Source organism: Liolophura sinensis, chromosome 7, assembly GCF_032854445.1.
Source record: "Liolophura sinensis isolate JHLJ2023 chromosome 7, CUHK_Ljap_v2, whole genome shotgun sequence".
NCBI lineage: Eukaryota > Metazoa > Mollusca > Polyplacophora > Chitonida > Chitonidae > Liolophura > Liolophura sinensis.
The window spans coordinates 51995884-52012309 of record NC_088301.1 but is presented as its reverse complement, the minus strand read 5'-3'; the positions used below and the strand labels follow the sequence as shown (position 1 = coordinate 52012309).

Here is a 16426-nt window from a genome sequence, read left to right as displayed (position 1 = left end):
AGGACTCGCATTTACAAGACTTGAGAAATAATTGGGGTACACTAATAAATTGGCGATGTCATAGTCCCTAAAGTGAAAGTGAGAATCTGATTTGTGAAAAGAAAAACAATTGCAGAGATAATTTACCTTCCTGTCACTATCACTGACTGTAAATCCACTGTATCGAATACATTCATTTATCATTTGTTTGTGTACCTGTATACACTGTAGACGCACGTTGAAACTGGCGCTCTACCTGAAGAATTAAAGTATCACTTAATATTCACCTCCATAAGAAAGTAAAACAAAAAAAGACAAGGGTAAATAAGATCAAAGTTTTTTGAAAAGCAGTGTTCTTAAAGTATTATTAAAGCACCATAGTTTCAGCTGATCTTGCTATCTTCAGTAGCAAACAAAACTTTTTTACATCGGTACATAGTACCATCTGATTCTCACCTGCTTTAAAAACCAAAACAACATTGGAATGTGGCACTCTGCTCTCAGCCAATCATTAAACCAGTCACTTCTTCAATTAAAAACATTTTAAATATTGCACATAAAATCAAACAATTTTTTCAAAAATTAAAATTCAGCAAGTATCCCGTTATACCCCATGCATTAACAAATCAGGCGTCTCTTTCCACCCATTCAGTAATAAATTCAGCAAAAGTCTTCTTGCTCCGTGCTATAGAAAATCAAGGGAGTAAGATGTCAGCAAGTGTGTGATTACTCTACATGCAATAGCAAATAGTCCAATTACACTCCATTCTGTGTGAAATTTGATCTTACTAGGCACAGAGTAAGATAGCCATTACACTTCTGATAACGAGTCCAGTCAATGTCCTATTCCATTCCACATTGTTGGAAATCCATAGTGTCCCATTTCACTCCTTTCAGTAGGAAATCCAGAGAGCGCCATTACAGTCACAATGCAGTACGGAGTTTAGAGAATGCAGTAGGAAATCATGTGTACCATTATACTGCAGCACAACGTGGGAATTCCAGATCTTGCTATACACTACAACAAAGTGTTAATTTTCCTCACGAATGAGCATATTTTGCAGTGTTATGCAAATATCACGTTTACTGATTTGTCTGTGGTCAGATTCACCCTGCCAGTTTAGGGAGAATCCCCTATCACCTTCGACCTCGTCGTTTCATGGCAGCTGTGCATTGTGGACAGTACCATTTTCCCTTTGGTGCTTGAGCTAACCCTACACAGCCGTAGTGAAACCACTCAATTGGACACTGAAAACACAAACAGATGATGTTTAAGCTTTATTCTAGAATAATTCACTTATAGCATGATTGAAATTATATTATGGGTTTGTTTTTGTTTTTTTTTTTAGGGAAACCACAACATTTATGCAACTACCTGAATAAGACATCAAAACATTCGATTGTTGACATACTAAAGAATTTTTCACCTGTACCATATGTGGAGGAACAAACTGGCATACACAAATTATTGATGAAATTTTTGCCGTACAGATATGCATACCATCTTGGTGAAAGACAAGTTGTCTTTAATTAATGTTAAGACTGTGCAAATGAGCACACAAGATTCATCATAGACAGCTTACTGTTAGCAAATCTACAAAGCAGAATCTGAAAAATTCATTGTACAAGACCAGGTCTAAACCTTCATATGTCCCAGCAACTGAAAGTTTTGCCAAATATGTTATCTTGAAGAGTTGGTCTTTGAATTATACCATTACAATGCAATGCATTTAAAACTGAAAACCAGATATCCTGTATTGTCCTATATCAATTATCCCTTGTATAGGTGATGGCATTATTTTACTAGTACAAAACTTTGAATTATTTTGGGAGGACAAAGATCACCTGCAGACCAAGGGAATTCATAGCTTTTGTAAGTAGTGTCCTCGCCATTAAACGGTTAGAGGTTCAAATCCAGCCTAGCTCAAGTTGGTTCATCCACTGCTTTTTTGTCTGGGAAGCACCTACAGGAAGGCGAGATACGGTTGCTCCCCCCCAACAGCCCTGAGCACTATCATCATGGTCATGGAAATCATTTAAGTAAATAAATAAAATACCAAAAAAAAAAAACAATAAAATAGTGTGATTATAAATTATTTCCACTGAAACCAAAAGAAAGTTATGATTAACACTCACATCATCATTATCACAGCCGACCATATCACCATAGGACACTTGATTACATAGACAATAGCGAGGCTCGTTTGGATCATACTGCCAGTCCACTGCTTGTCCATTTTCATCCACTATCTGAGGCTCTACTACTTCCTCCACACTTTCGACCAAAGCTACAGAAGCTGGAGCTGCTGCAGGTGGTTGAGGCTGTGGTGGCGTTTGCAGTTGTTGTTGCAACTCTTTTTGCTGTTGTATTGCATTGGCAGCTGCTGCAGATGCTTTTAAGGTTTGTCTGGCAAAATATAGAAAAGTGACATGATGCACATATATCACAGACTACTACACAATAAATTCATCATACAACGCAGGCATTTATAACCAATACACATTCATAAAAATTTTAATAAATAAAAAACTTTGCTGACTGCCAATACTTGCCCAGTATGACCACAAGGGCTCTATGTTTATGGAACAGAAACCGTGATGAGAAGGCAAAACGTTTCTTTCTTTGATTTGCATATAGACAGTAGAGGTTGTTATATTATCCTAGTACCTTAGTGGAAAATCTCATCATTTCTTGTAACAGATAAATTCATCAAAATATTAGAGCACATTTCAAAGATCAAAAATTTCCTTTAATTTTGCTGGTAACTAAAGAAGGGCTTACTTTTTATTTCTCTGTGATCGTGGAGTGTTGTCAACTGGGGCAGCAGCAGCTGGTGTGGACGGAGTGGCATATGGTGAACCACGACCGAAGGTCATCTCCTTCGCTATATCTGCTGTTCTTGCCATCACATCGTAGCTTGCCCTCATACTGGGTGTTCTTCTCCCCTGCTGCATCTGCAAATCAGACCACTGTCACATGACAACAAATGTTGAAGTTTCAGCTCTAGTACTGCCATTTAATACTAATCAGCATTTATACATCTGATCTAAATCTCCACAGCTACAATAGCCTGCATATTTCTCACTGACTCATAAAGATTTATCTTCCCACATGAAGAGGACACGAATGATGCGAATTACAGTTTGTATCATGCCAATTGTTTAACAATATTGATCATGCTACAAGGTGGTAAGAATAAGAAATGAAAAGAGAGGGTGACATTTAATGGCATCATTGAAGCTCTAATGTTAAATAATTGTCCAAGAACAAGTAGAAGACTGGAAATAAATATAAAGTGTAATGTGATGGAAAAAAGAGCATTAGTACTTAATATCACATGTGAAACCCACCTGTTGTGTGGCTGCAATAGCCTGTGAAGCTGCTGCAGCTATGGCTGCGTTACTACCTGCACCCAGTTGACCTGAATAAAATACAAGAAAGTTCTGTAGCTGTGTGCCATCCAAGCTAAAAACCTGTTTCAGCTGTTGTACTCAGCCCAAAAAAAAAATCAATAAAAAATACACCATGGAAATATGACATGAAAGTGTTCTAAAATATGTAGTCACAAGGCCACAAGCAAGCCAACCACATGAAATGAATGACTTACATGTCTAGCAAATCTGAACATCTCCAGTCTAAACCTGATTTATCCTTCTTCAAGGTTATTCTCAATTTATCAAACAATCTGTTTTTTTTTAAATACAGGTGCTCAAATGGAAGGCCACACCATTTTGTGTTATGTTTATGAGGTTTTATGTTAGCCTTTAAATTACTTAATCACACTAAAATTACTACACACATTTATTTGGTGAATTCTGTCTGCTATACTGACTGAATGGTCACCCTAACGTGCATGAGACACACCAATGCACACATTTCAAAGAGACATTTTGTAGAAATCAGCAGATAAATTGCTAATTCAGATGCTTTTAGAAATCATGCAATGGAGGAAATGTATTAATCCAAAAGATCCACAACATCCAGCGTTCTCAGAACTGAATGGGATCTTACTGAGATCAAGACAAAGGGATGCAGGAAATATCAGACTATCGATGTACCATTTACATACCTAAACTATAACTTATAGCTGACTGAGGTGGTCCTGAACCGGAGTTGAACATGGAAATTGCAGGTGAGCTTGCTGCTGATCCTGCTTTACGAACTGAACTGATTGTTCCCCGAGCCACTTCATTGGCTAAGGATGACAGCACCTTGTCTGTAGAAGCCCTTTTCTCCGTATGGCTTGATAACAGTGGCATATGTTGGGGGTATTTCCGTTCTGTGAAAAGTTAGGGATACAATGGACAAGTTAGCTCAAGATTGGATTGGAATTCAGGTTGCATTATATATATAGAATTATGCATAATCATGCATGTTTACAGATTGCAAAGATGATCAATGCAATGCATACAAAGCGTGAACATTATGCTAATTATTAGAGATCAATGGACGCTATTTCATGTTTACTGAGCTACATATATCTTTTGCCCATTGCATCTACAGATGTAAATGTACTTAATATTAAAAGTTGTAAACACTTACTTTCTGCCTTGTTGATATTTCCTACTGTTGATGGCTTGTCTAATTCTAGAGATCCTATAAATAGTTCACAATGAATAAAGGAAATCAGTAATATCAAGAAGAAAACCACCTTCAATTGAACACATGTTTTCATTTGTGTCCTTGCTGAAAATTATGGTACCACGAAGACAGGTTATGAAGTTCTATACGGTATTATCTACAGGCTTTGAAATCTCACAAGACATACCTCACAAACTGGCAACAATGCATAGCATACTTATACAGTACAGTTAGAAGTAAGGGCTTTTTAACAAGAACGGCATAGAATCTAAATACCAAAAAAAAAGTACATAAAAAAGTTCTACTGTGTTAAGAAATCAATATTTGTTTACAAATAATAAAATTTTATTATTTAATAAAATTTAAGATTTTAATTTATGGCAACTCAAACCATAAATCAGTTTTGGTACGTTTTACCTATGGTAGCCTAACAGCAGAACTTACTTAAAATTGGGAGGTATTATCTTCATACAATTTTGGTCCAGTCTACAGGTGTATCTTGCTCAATATTTACTTACTTATTTATTTCATTCTTGTTTATTGCCCTATTCAGAATTTTATGATGGTGATCACTTCTCAGGGTGGAGGAAACCAGAGTACAGATTGTAAAAAAACAATCTTTGGCAAGATACTGGCCAACTATTCCATTTCTGACATATAGATATGCACACCACAGTGGTGAAAAACATGTTCACAACTAACAACTGCGCAAACGCACCCCCCCCCCCCCCTCCCCCAAGCCTCTTTTATCGTTTATTGTCTATGAAATGCCACAAACAGATAGAGGGGGAAACCTCCCTGATTAAGGAAGGGTTTGAGCCCTTACCTCATGGGTCCTATCGATTGGAAGGCAAACATATTAAATCAGTCAACTCCTGTTGTTAAATAAAAAACACACAGTGGCATTCAAAATAATCCAAAAGGGAATATTTATAAAACTTACTCTTTTCTAAAACTTCTGTAATTCCTGCATTGTCTGCTTCTAATTCCATCTTAAATTTTGACAGCTCTTGGTCTAGTTTTCTTAAATGCCTTTCAACCTACAAAGAAACAGGTTTAACATAATGTTCAATACACACTTTTGCCATAGTTCAGAAAAACTGAATTAAAATGGTTTTAATTATGACATTTTACATTGAATCTTCGCAAAAATTATGAGAATACACCAGCAAAAAGAACATGTATATCTCTTCTACAAACTACATTTTTATGCATAATAAAATATTGAAAATATTTGATCTTTTATTTTTGTTTTCCTGATATTCACTTATTCAGCTTTCATGGGTTGAGACATAGCAAGCATAACTGATAAGTATATGTACTCACCATTTCATATATTTGATTTCCTAATTGAACTTTTTCATCTGCATCTTCTAAAGCTTTATAATAATCCTGTAACAGTGTAAAAACAAACAAATTATTTCATTTATTTTTCGGGGATTTAAAAAACAGTTAGCAGAACCTTTGTCTGAACATAAGAACATAAGCTATAAATATCTGGGAAAAGGTTTTGATTAATAGTATATAATGTTCATATTACAATACTAGCAGCACATATTGTTCAAGATGATCAAATTTAAGAGCACAATTGCTACACAATAGGTGCATTCATAATTGTTTTTCATGTGAACCAAATACACTGTAGTGAAGTAATAATTAAAACATAAATATATACATCAACCAATGACATGATGGGTTTAATAATTAATGTACCAGGCCCTGATTAACAGTGGAACACTATGATTAACAGTGGAACATTATATGGGTAAGCATAAAAAAATGACATATAGCTCAATTGAAACAAACCTTTTTAATGGCTTCAAATTCATCTTGCCTCATCTCTGTTTTAATGTTTGGTTGTAAACACTTTTTGAAAAATGTTTTAACTCTATCATCTAGACTGTCAACAGCATCTGAAATACAAACCAAAAGCTTACATGTACTTTATCAGTCTATGCTTTATGTACAATACCCGGATATTATTTATCTATTTCATTGGATTTTAATGTCGTAATTTAAAAAAATGGTTCTATTGCACAACAGAACTAGCTCTCACAACAGTCACTTTATAAATTATAGAGTTGAAAACCATATAGCCTGACAAAAATAAAATTAAACTACCAATCTTTGGCAAGTAAGTGGCTAACTTTCTTACTTTCTCACTTATTGCAACTGAGGTCTTAAAAGATTGGAGCACTAGTGGAAATCTGGAATATACCAGATTAAAACATGGAACTGAACCAACACCTAATTAGGTTTCCAAGCTGGACAACTATTCAAAGCTCACCACTTGTCAAATACCTGACTTAACAGAAGTTTTGAATTTTTTCTTTCTATGGCGATTCTGAATTTGCTTTTGCTTTGCTTTTTTAGATACAAGGAAATAATCAATTTTAGGGGTTTTAAATTTACTGAATTTCAATGGCCTATCAATCAAAAATTATGACAGCCAGAAATTTGTAATCAACCAAAGTGTTTAACATCACCCTATTTCATAAATACATATCTACGTACTGGACATTGAGGGTAATTGGACAATTACATGAGCTTGAACTGCCTAGTTAACTGTCCATGATTTTCCAAAGCAATCAGTGTATCTAAATATACCAGAATTGCTGACTTGCTGAACGAATGTTAAAATTAACATTGTGACATCCCAAATGGCTCTGTACTGAAGCAGAAGCAGATGCTGAAAGCCATGCCTACAGACTTCTTGAAAGCCTTGCACCTGCAGGCATTCTAGTTTGTTGTTTTTTTTTAAGTTGCACTGAGCACAGTGCAATACTACATAATTCTACTAAGTACCTTTATTTACTCCATAAGGCTGAATGTTTTTTTGGGGGGGGGGGGGGGAAGACCCAATTAAGCTAACTAAGCTAGACATTTGTAAATATTTAAAGTGCATACCTCCATGGTTATCAATTTGGATTAATTTAGATGACAATTTATAGTTCTCACAACCACATCCTAGTTTCCATGCATAATTAATTTAAAATGAAAGCAAATGAAGGTTACTGCACACCATTCCTTAATTTTGTATATAAATGAAGCTAAGCTATCAATATTTTGATGATATGATAAAATATAATCTACATGTATGACCACCTAGTAATAAAACATTTTTTCTGAAAACCTGTTAGAATCATAGCAGTTATCTCTTCCCAAATCCTACCTGTAGTTTACAAATATTTTCTTGCCTTTGTACAAATAGGCTGCATAATCTGCTTTTGAAAAAAATGAATTTCTTCAGGAAAACACTTTTACTTGATAAATGTACATGTACACGCCACATACATGCAATTTTAAACCACTCCATTCAAACAGGCTAGGCCTGGAAAACATGATATATTTATGTAGGGATCCTGAAGGTGTGCAAAATGTCATAATATATATAAAATGCTCCCCAAGCTCTGGTCTCACAGATGCATTTTAAGCAATTTTGGTAGGAAGGTTAGATAAACAGGCCATTCAGCAGTACATCATATAACAGCCAAATCGGGATCCCAAGGCCTGCTAGGCCCCAAAAGTTACTTCAGATAGCTGAAGGCCCGTTTTTTTAGACGACCCTTGGATAAGCAGAATTATACTATCCTAATCAAATAGGCAATAGCTATATGGCTGCATAGGCCCCTGCAGCTCTGGCCTTTTGAATAACTGCACATCTATGCATTTTTTGATTACTAAAATTAAGACTAGAAACCCACAAGAAAGTGTGTATTAGTTCTTTTAAGCAGAACTTCTTATAACTTTGGTATGCTCAATCAGAGGAACTGTAGCCTACAATTCCAGTCCTACAGACTAGGGTAGGGGCCTACACAACAGACCGAGTTTAAAATGGTTATATACTTTATTTATAACATAAAAAGAAATGTACTAAGTAATCCTTGGATTTTTTTTGATTGTTTGTTTTTATTTTTTTTTTTTTTTTAATTTTTTAGCAGTACTAAACAAACGAAATCATTTCAGGCCTACTTAATAATGTTAACTGGATCATAAATACATTCCTATTCCTTCCACACAGTTTCATGTAAGGAAAATCTTTTTAACTTGAGCACTATTGCTCATAATAAATAAAAAGCCAAAAAACTGTGTCACAGACAATCTGTGAAATAATGCGTTTCTGCCTTAATCTTATGGCAGCAAAAATAATCAGGCAGAAAACTTCAACTTTAAATGGGTAAATAAATTTATGAAGATCAGCTTTGGTCAGTAACACAGTGTCAAATAAAACAAAATATTTTTGCAACTGAAGGACATATAAAATTCAAATACATATAATATTAAAAAAGAGAAAACAACATAACTGCATTGTTCTTTAAAATGTACATGTGATATTAACACTTTTAAAAGTGGTGTCATGTGCAGATGTAATAGACGTTTCGTGGCGCCACCTATCGGAGCAGAGAAGAACTACATGAAACATCTAAGAATACGGCAGTTGCCTTATTCGAGTATAGAACAATAGTTTAAAAACTACCTGACACGTTGAAACAAGTGCATAACATTATCCTAGACATTTTAGATGACAAGTAGAGTAAACAATCTTACTTTGTACTTGTAAATCCATTTCTCTCATTTCTGTCAAGCGATCTCTCATTTCCATCGGTAGATTTTCTATCACTGAAACGAACACAAAGTCAAGAATTTTGAGCAAAGACACAAGTATATGCCCTATTAAGAACACTTAAGCGAACAATTAACTACATACGTTTGCATTAAACAGCCTTGATCTGCACTTACTTTCCAGATAATCTTCTAAGTAGAGCATTTTCGGACGATTTTATGGAATCTCAGAATAATGTAAGCCTGCAAATGTCTTCCTGTTTGTCCAGTCGAATTGAGCCTTACAACGCTTGATCTTATTGGTCAGTTCGATTGCCGTTGGTATTTGATACATTCATTTTATTTTGAGAACAATCTCTTAAATCAAGCTAGTAAGCCCTGTTACATAAAGACCTGTGTCCATAGAATGTCTTTGGATTGTATTTTGTCGATCAGTCCGTTATTTAATGTAAAATTCTGAAAATAAACGCTGAACAACTGATTTACGATTGGCCAATCAAATTGCGACATAGACAGTGTCCTGGAAAGCCTGCCACGCGATTTCTGGGCGCCATTTTCAGTTGTTTTCATTACACTGCGCGCCCACATAAGATACTCTAGAACTTTAGGTTTGTCCTTTCCTCTTGAATCTGCCTTTGCCTAAGAGAATTTGCTCATTCCGAATGTCTAGACCTTCAAATCTTTCGAAACCATCACTCCATACGTTGGAATCTGATCAACAACAGAGGGCGCTACTGTCGAAGTGGGCGTGTCCTTTTTCCACGTGTTGCCGTTTTCGTCCGAAGTCATGTGGAGGGCTAAACAGTTTGCACAGTTGTTGCACAAAATTACCGAAAATCAATACAATGTAGTTAGAAACATGGGTAAACAGGTGAGACTTTGGGGTATTTAAAATGCATATAAAGGTCATTTTTGTGTTGACAAATTATTGCATGAATGATCTACGTACATGTACATGTTTATGTCACTGACACATGGATAAGTTAGCGTTGCTTTTCCAACTACGTGTACATAGAGATCTGCGCGGTATACCTTGCATTTCTCTCTAGTCCAACCCCATGGTTGAGTTATTGTCTCAAAAAATAATAAGAGGCCTCAAACCTTATAGATGGTTTGCTATGGCAGCCATCTTTGAGGTATTGCGTATATTGCCCATTTTATGCCCTCACCAGCCAAGGGCCTCTGGAAGGCTTTTGACACCTTTAACAACAGACACCTACTGGGCAATACACAAACTTACCTCAAAGATGGCTGCTGTTGCAAACCATCTATTATGGAAAAGTACATATGCACAGGAGATTTATCTCATCTAGTTGATCTAATGAGAACAGCTTGGCAAATAGTAGATATGCAAACTAACTCTGAACAAATTCATTGTGATGACCTCCGTGTTTCAATTTGTTTGCAGATGTCACTTATTGTGTCATATCATACACTACACAGCAGTCCATTCATCATTGCATATACTGCCAAATCTGTCCCACTGACATGTTCTTAACCAACACCGTGAATGTATATTACCAGGCTTATCTTATTAGACATGCTTGTTATTTGTGCCTTTCTGGGAGCCTACTGTGTACGTGTATATGTAGCCAAAATGTGCCTTACTTGGCACAGTTCTCTTGAGGATGACATAATTAAAGTCGAAATATGGAGATTGTCAAAATGAATATCTGCATAGATACTTTGCTTATAATACATTTATCTCAGTAATACATGAATGTTTCTTATACTTTTCTATCATCTTTGCAAGGCCCAAATTTTGTCTACTTTGTCTGAATGCAGGTATCAGAATAATTCCATTTTTGTTTTCAGAAGGAGCCCTTAAAGGTGACAAACCTGTATGACTTGCACATTAGCCATGGTGGTAAAATGGTACCATTTGCAGGATGGTCAATGCCATTGCAATATGATGACAGTATACCAGTATCACATAATCATGTCCGACAAAAAGTGGGGCTGTTTGATGTTTCCCACATGCAGCAGTGTAGAATTCATGGCAAAGACAGAGTCAAATTCATGGAGAGTCTTGTGGTGGCTGATGTTGATGGACTTTCAGATGGACAGGGAACTTTGTCAGTCTTCACCAATGAGAAGGGAGGGATTATAGATGACCTAATTGTTACCAAAACTGGAGATAAATATCTCTATGTGGTGTCCAATGCTGGTTGTGCCCACAAAGTTCTTCCTCACATGATGGTGAGTACGCTGGACATTTATGTGTATAAATATAGCATTTTTATCTTTTAAAATGTGTATTGAGAAAGTTTGTATTTTCTTTATTTAGGGTTTAGAAGCCTGAGAATCATTTTAAGTCCATGTCTTTAAATGTGTGTGTTGTTTTAAGAAACAGTCAAATATTTATCCAGAATTCTGATATTATCCTAGTACCTTGGTTTGAAAGGTGTATTTTTTTTCATACTAAACATAGATTACCATAGATTACTTCCTTAAATTTCACAAAACATGTCTGTACGTCTAAAAGATAGCTGACACATTGTCGTTGTGCACTCTGATAGGCTGCTTTTTCTCAGTTACGTGGAAAATTTCCTACATATCCATTGATGTACATGTGCAAGAAACCAGGCATAGGGTATAGTAATACATGATTGTATTTGACAGTGAAGCATATACAGTTCAGTTGATGATAATTTTTGAAAAATGTGAAAATTGGACACTCTCAGGTAGTGCATTCTGAATTTTATTGTGTGTGGAAATTGCACGTTTTATTTTTCTATATACACACATTTATATATATATATATATATATTTATCTTATAGTCAAGGGCCAAGGAGTTTAAAGACATTGGCTTGGATGTGGTTGTGGAACCTGTTGATAATGGTTTACTTGCTTTACAAGGTATTTGGAAGATTATATAAATCCCACATGTGTGGCACAAACATACAACACAAATCAATTAAATAGTCACCTAAATTTTAACATTATCAAGAGAGACATCTTGCTTGATTCTAATGGATCCATCCACATTATAAGGTCACTTCAGAGTTTTTTTGTGAAGTTTGATTAGTACTTTTTTGAGAAAATATTATGTGTGGACATAGAAAACTATCATTTGAAGGTCTTTATGTACTTCTGAAATTGCATGTTTACATACCAATCTTGGAGTACTGTATATTTGTTAATAATTAAATCCCTTAAACTGAACTTCAAAAAAGTGAAAGATTGTATGAAAGGCGTCCTTTATTATCAACAGAATATGTTGGCAAAAAATAATTTATTTTTAATAATTTGTCTCTCCTACTCATTGTTCAATTTGACATGTGTTCAAAATATGACATGCATATGTGTTTATTTCCAGGACCAGACATGACAAAAGTTCTCCAGCCAGGTCTGTCAGTGGACCTTAACCGCCTCCCATTTATGACTAGCATTGTAACATCTTTGTTTGGCATACCTGAGTGCAGAGTTACTAGATGTGGCTACACAGGAGAGGATGGTGTAGAAGTGTGTGCTGCCATAACTGTTCAATAGTGTATTCAAATTTATACTGGACAAATTCATCCTGGGACTGTGTGCAATATTGAAGTGTGTCTTTTGAACATTTAGTGATATAAGTTATATCCGATGTGTCTTTGTATATAGAGATAATGTGCATATTGCTTTATACATATTTATTGAAATTCATAGAAGACCAATCCAACTTCCCAACATAATAGGGATATTTATGATGACTGCATGTGTGTGACTTTTCATCCTCACAAAATGATGTCACAGAGTTGGATTGTAGTGTGTGATAACAGTCAGGTTGTGACTTTGTCATGCAAAGGAATAAGCCCACACTCGCAGTGACATAAATCATAGAAGTTATACCTAGTACATTTCACAGTTGAACAAAAACTGCAGGGGGCATCCATGGCTGAGGGAGGCAGCACACCAGTGCTGTGCAATGACCCAGGAGCCTCCCACCAATGCAGTCCCTGTGAGTTCCAGTCCAGCTCATGCTGGCTTCCTCTTTGGCTGTACGCTGGACCTGTCAACCATGCCATCAACCTGTGGATAGTCGTGGGTTTCCCCCCGGGATTTACCTAGTTCCCTCCCACCATGATGCTCGTCGCCATCATATACAAGTGAAATATTCTTAAGTAGGGCATATAACACCAATCAAATAAATAAATAAGAATAAATATGTGTTCTGCAGTTGTTATCATTCCCAGTATTACGCTATTACATGTTCACAATATGTACATCTTCTGTGTTGCGAGAGTAACACCCAACACCAAGATTGTTTCTAACTATTACCTTTGTTACAGATTTCTGTTGAGGCAAACCGTGCAACAGAACTGGCAGAAAAGTTGCTAGAGTCTCAAGATGCAGACGTACGCCTGACAGGTTTAGGGCCTAGGGACAGTTTACGATTGGAAGCAGGTTTATGTCTTTATGGCAATGACATTGATGAAACGACAACTCCTGTTGAAGCAGCTCTTACTTGGACAATAGGTAGATATGTTTGCAAGCAGCATCCATGCACATTTAACTGTGGACTAGGAGCTATGTGAGGGGTGGAGTATGAGTATGTAGCATACACTGTACGCTCAAACAAATGTTCAGTCAAACCTAACATGATTGCAAGTGAACAAGATTTTGTTAGCATGTTGACCCTACATGTTTTTGGGCTTCCAGGGCCTAGTGTTTAGCGTACTAATGTAGCACAATGACCAAGGAGCCTCTCACCAATTTGATCGCTGTGCAGCTCATGCTGGCTTCCTCTCTGGTCAAACGTGGGAAGGTCTGCCAGCAGCCCACAGATGGTCATAGGTTTTCATGCCACTCCGGCCTGCTTCCTTCCACCATAATGCTAGCTGTTGTCATTTAAGTGAAATATTCTTGTGTGCAGTGTAAAACTCTAATCAAATAAATAATTGTTGACCCTATTTAAGCTGTGGCAATAGTTTTTCAATGACATTTTCCATTTGCAGTTTCTGGCGTCAATGAACAACTATAGATGTACTTGTTGTAAGATATTTGTGAATTTTTTGCAGGAAAACGGCGCCGTGAATATGCAGCAAACTTTCCTGGTGCTGAGATAATCCTGGATCAGTTGAAAAATAAACCAAGAAGACGCAGAGTTGGCTTTCTTTCCAGTGGCTCTCCAGCAAGAGGTATACAACTGATAGCAGTGAAAAGAAGTTTTTTTTTTAACTGAATTAAGATCAAATACCAGGATACAAGCATTAGGAATTTCTTCATCGATGAAAGTCCTGAATTTTATTACTTTAAATCAGTTGACACCATCATATTCCTATGCTTCTACAGTTCTTGGAGCCTTAGTGGTAATAAGGCCATTGTGCTACTGTGGCTATTAAGGTACTATTAAGTGCTATTTCTAGTATTGATCATGTTTCTTAATTTGCATAGTTATGTTGGTACATTTGTATTTATGAGCACACATATACATTGTATTTATATCGGCTTTCAATTTCAGGTGGTTCTTTGGTTTATAGTGAGTCTGAAGATCAGATTGGAATAATCACCAGTGGTTGCCCATCCCCAACTCTAAAGAAGAATATTGCCATGGGATACATCTCTCTAGAAAAAGCCAAAGTTGGCACAAAAGTCAAGTTGGAAGTTAGAAAGAAAATGGTAGACGCAGTTGTCAGCAAAATGCCATTTGTACCGTCAAAATATTTTATACTGAAATAAAACTCATGTGGAAAATTAAGCATTAAGTAAAATTACATACTAAAGTGAAAAAAGAGTCAGATGTGCTTCAATGGAGAGAAAAAATGTGCCATTATAAAAGATGCAAATTATTTGAAAAAGATTCAAGTATTTTTTATAAAACTTGAGAGCTAATCTAAATACCCTATATTTAAATTATCAGAAATTTTGCAGTATATCATTGATCTGTTAAGCATTTACCTAGTGGCAGGATCAGAATGTTGCTTTATTTCTTGTACTTTTAAGGCATTTTAATTCTAATGGAGTATTTTGCTGTTAACAGATCTGTTGACAAGAACTTATGTACCGTGTCAGTATGTACATCTGTAAACTAGTGGTTGATGTGCCTTATTACTGAGATCTACTAATATACAGGTTCTACCACCTCAGCTGGCTATGCCAATTAGAACAGTATGGGATGTTAAGAAATGTGAAATTATTTAGTTTGCAGATTCATTTTTCCAGTATAAAATTACGACATAAGTAAACAAATAAGTATAACACAAACTCGTACAAGTTCACAGAATGTTCATGTAACCCATTCCCCAGTACCAAAGGATTCTAGTTTTGTCATGCTTCAGTTACCTATTTTGTGTTATTATCTGTGTTTGAAAGATACATATATATTTTTACTGATTGTTGATTGTACGTTACCTATTAATGAATTACTGTTTTGAATGAGGTTCCAATAAAATGAAGATCTAAATTTTCCTAATACTCTGGACCAAAGGCCAATGTGTGTGATATTGTTAAATTTATAAAGATATTTTGATATGCAACTATTATATCTGGCAATTTAATTGATAACACATAATATCAGAAAATGTATTGCTTGTATTGTTATGTTTTTGTTTTGTTGACTACTTCATTTATATATATATATATATATATATATATATATATATATATATATATATACACACACACTGTTGCATATGTAGTGTTTTTTGGCCCAAAAATTATTACAAGTGGTGCTATGGTAGTAAAGGCATTTCAGTGTTTACTTCAGTGGCAATGTATTTTGAAGAAAACTTTTTTTACATACATTATGGATATTTCCAAGTTTTTGCATTTGTCAGATTGCTATTTCTCAATTTTCTCATGATGTACTTACTGTACTCAAACAAGGCATGTTGTTGTAAACATTATAGATGTCTACACATGTATATGCATGTTAGCAATTCTGTTAAAGTTAATATGATCTGTTATAAACGGCCGTCCTTGTAAAACTGTTATCATGCTTCATATTTAAATAAACAGCACAAGTTTCTGAATTTTCTTCTTCTAGTTATTTGACTAGATGGATATTTGAACATATATACTCTTCATGCAGTAATGCGACCACTTGTTTTGTGAAGCTTATCTCAAGTAGATGATTCATTTGGGTCCATTCTGTTTTACAATTGTTTATGCTTGGCAGTGTAGTTAATCCTGAATGTAATCCCTGCGGTTCCATCTTACACTCACAGTAAAGCAACAACTTTTTACTGTATGCTTACACATAGCTACATGTAACTTCCCCTGTACTCTCTACTTTAGTCTGAAGAGTTGAAATGATTGAGTTCCTATTGAATACCCTACAATCACTTGAGAACATACAATGTAGGGAGTTCTCCTACCTA

At 35.5% G+C, this 16426-nt stretch overlaps 2 protein-coding genes across 2 annotated transcripts; one reads left to right on the top strand and one right to left on the bottom strand.

Moving 5' to 3' along the window:
• Positions 1-29: 29 nt before the first annotated feature.
• LOC135469762 (inhibitor of growth protein 3-like) lies at positions 30-9400 on the bottom strand. The gene is made up of 11 exons (XM_064748349.1): positions 9302-9400; positions 9110-9181; positions 6368-6474; positions 5888-5953; positions 5505-5601; positions 4523-4576; positions 4050-4259; positions 3331-3401; positions 2762-2934; positions 2116-2386; positions 30-1227 (listed from the first exon to the last, which is right to left on the bottom strand). The coding sequence occupies exons 1-11, from the start codon at positions 9327-9329 to the stop codon at positions 1117-1119; spliced, it is 1260 nt and encodes a 419-aa protein (XP_064604419.1). The 5' UTR covers positions 9330-9400; the 3' UTR covers positions 30-1116.
• Positions 9401-9712: 312 nt separating this feature from the next.
• LOC135469765 (aminomethyltransferase, mitochondrial-like) lies at positions 9713-15657 on the top strand. Its single transcript, XM_064748352.1, has 7 exons — positions 9713-9995; positions 10940-11323; positions 11906-11984; positions 12445-12590; positions 13397-13583; positions 14126-14245; positions 14569-15657. The coding sequence occupies exons 1-7, from the start codon at positions 9912-9914 to the stop codon at positions 14784-14786; spliced, it is 1218 nt and encodes a 405-aa protein (XP_064604422.1). The 5' UTR covers positions 9713-9911; the 3' UTR covers positions 14787-15657.
• Positions 15658-16426: the final 769 nt, after the last annotated feature.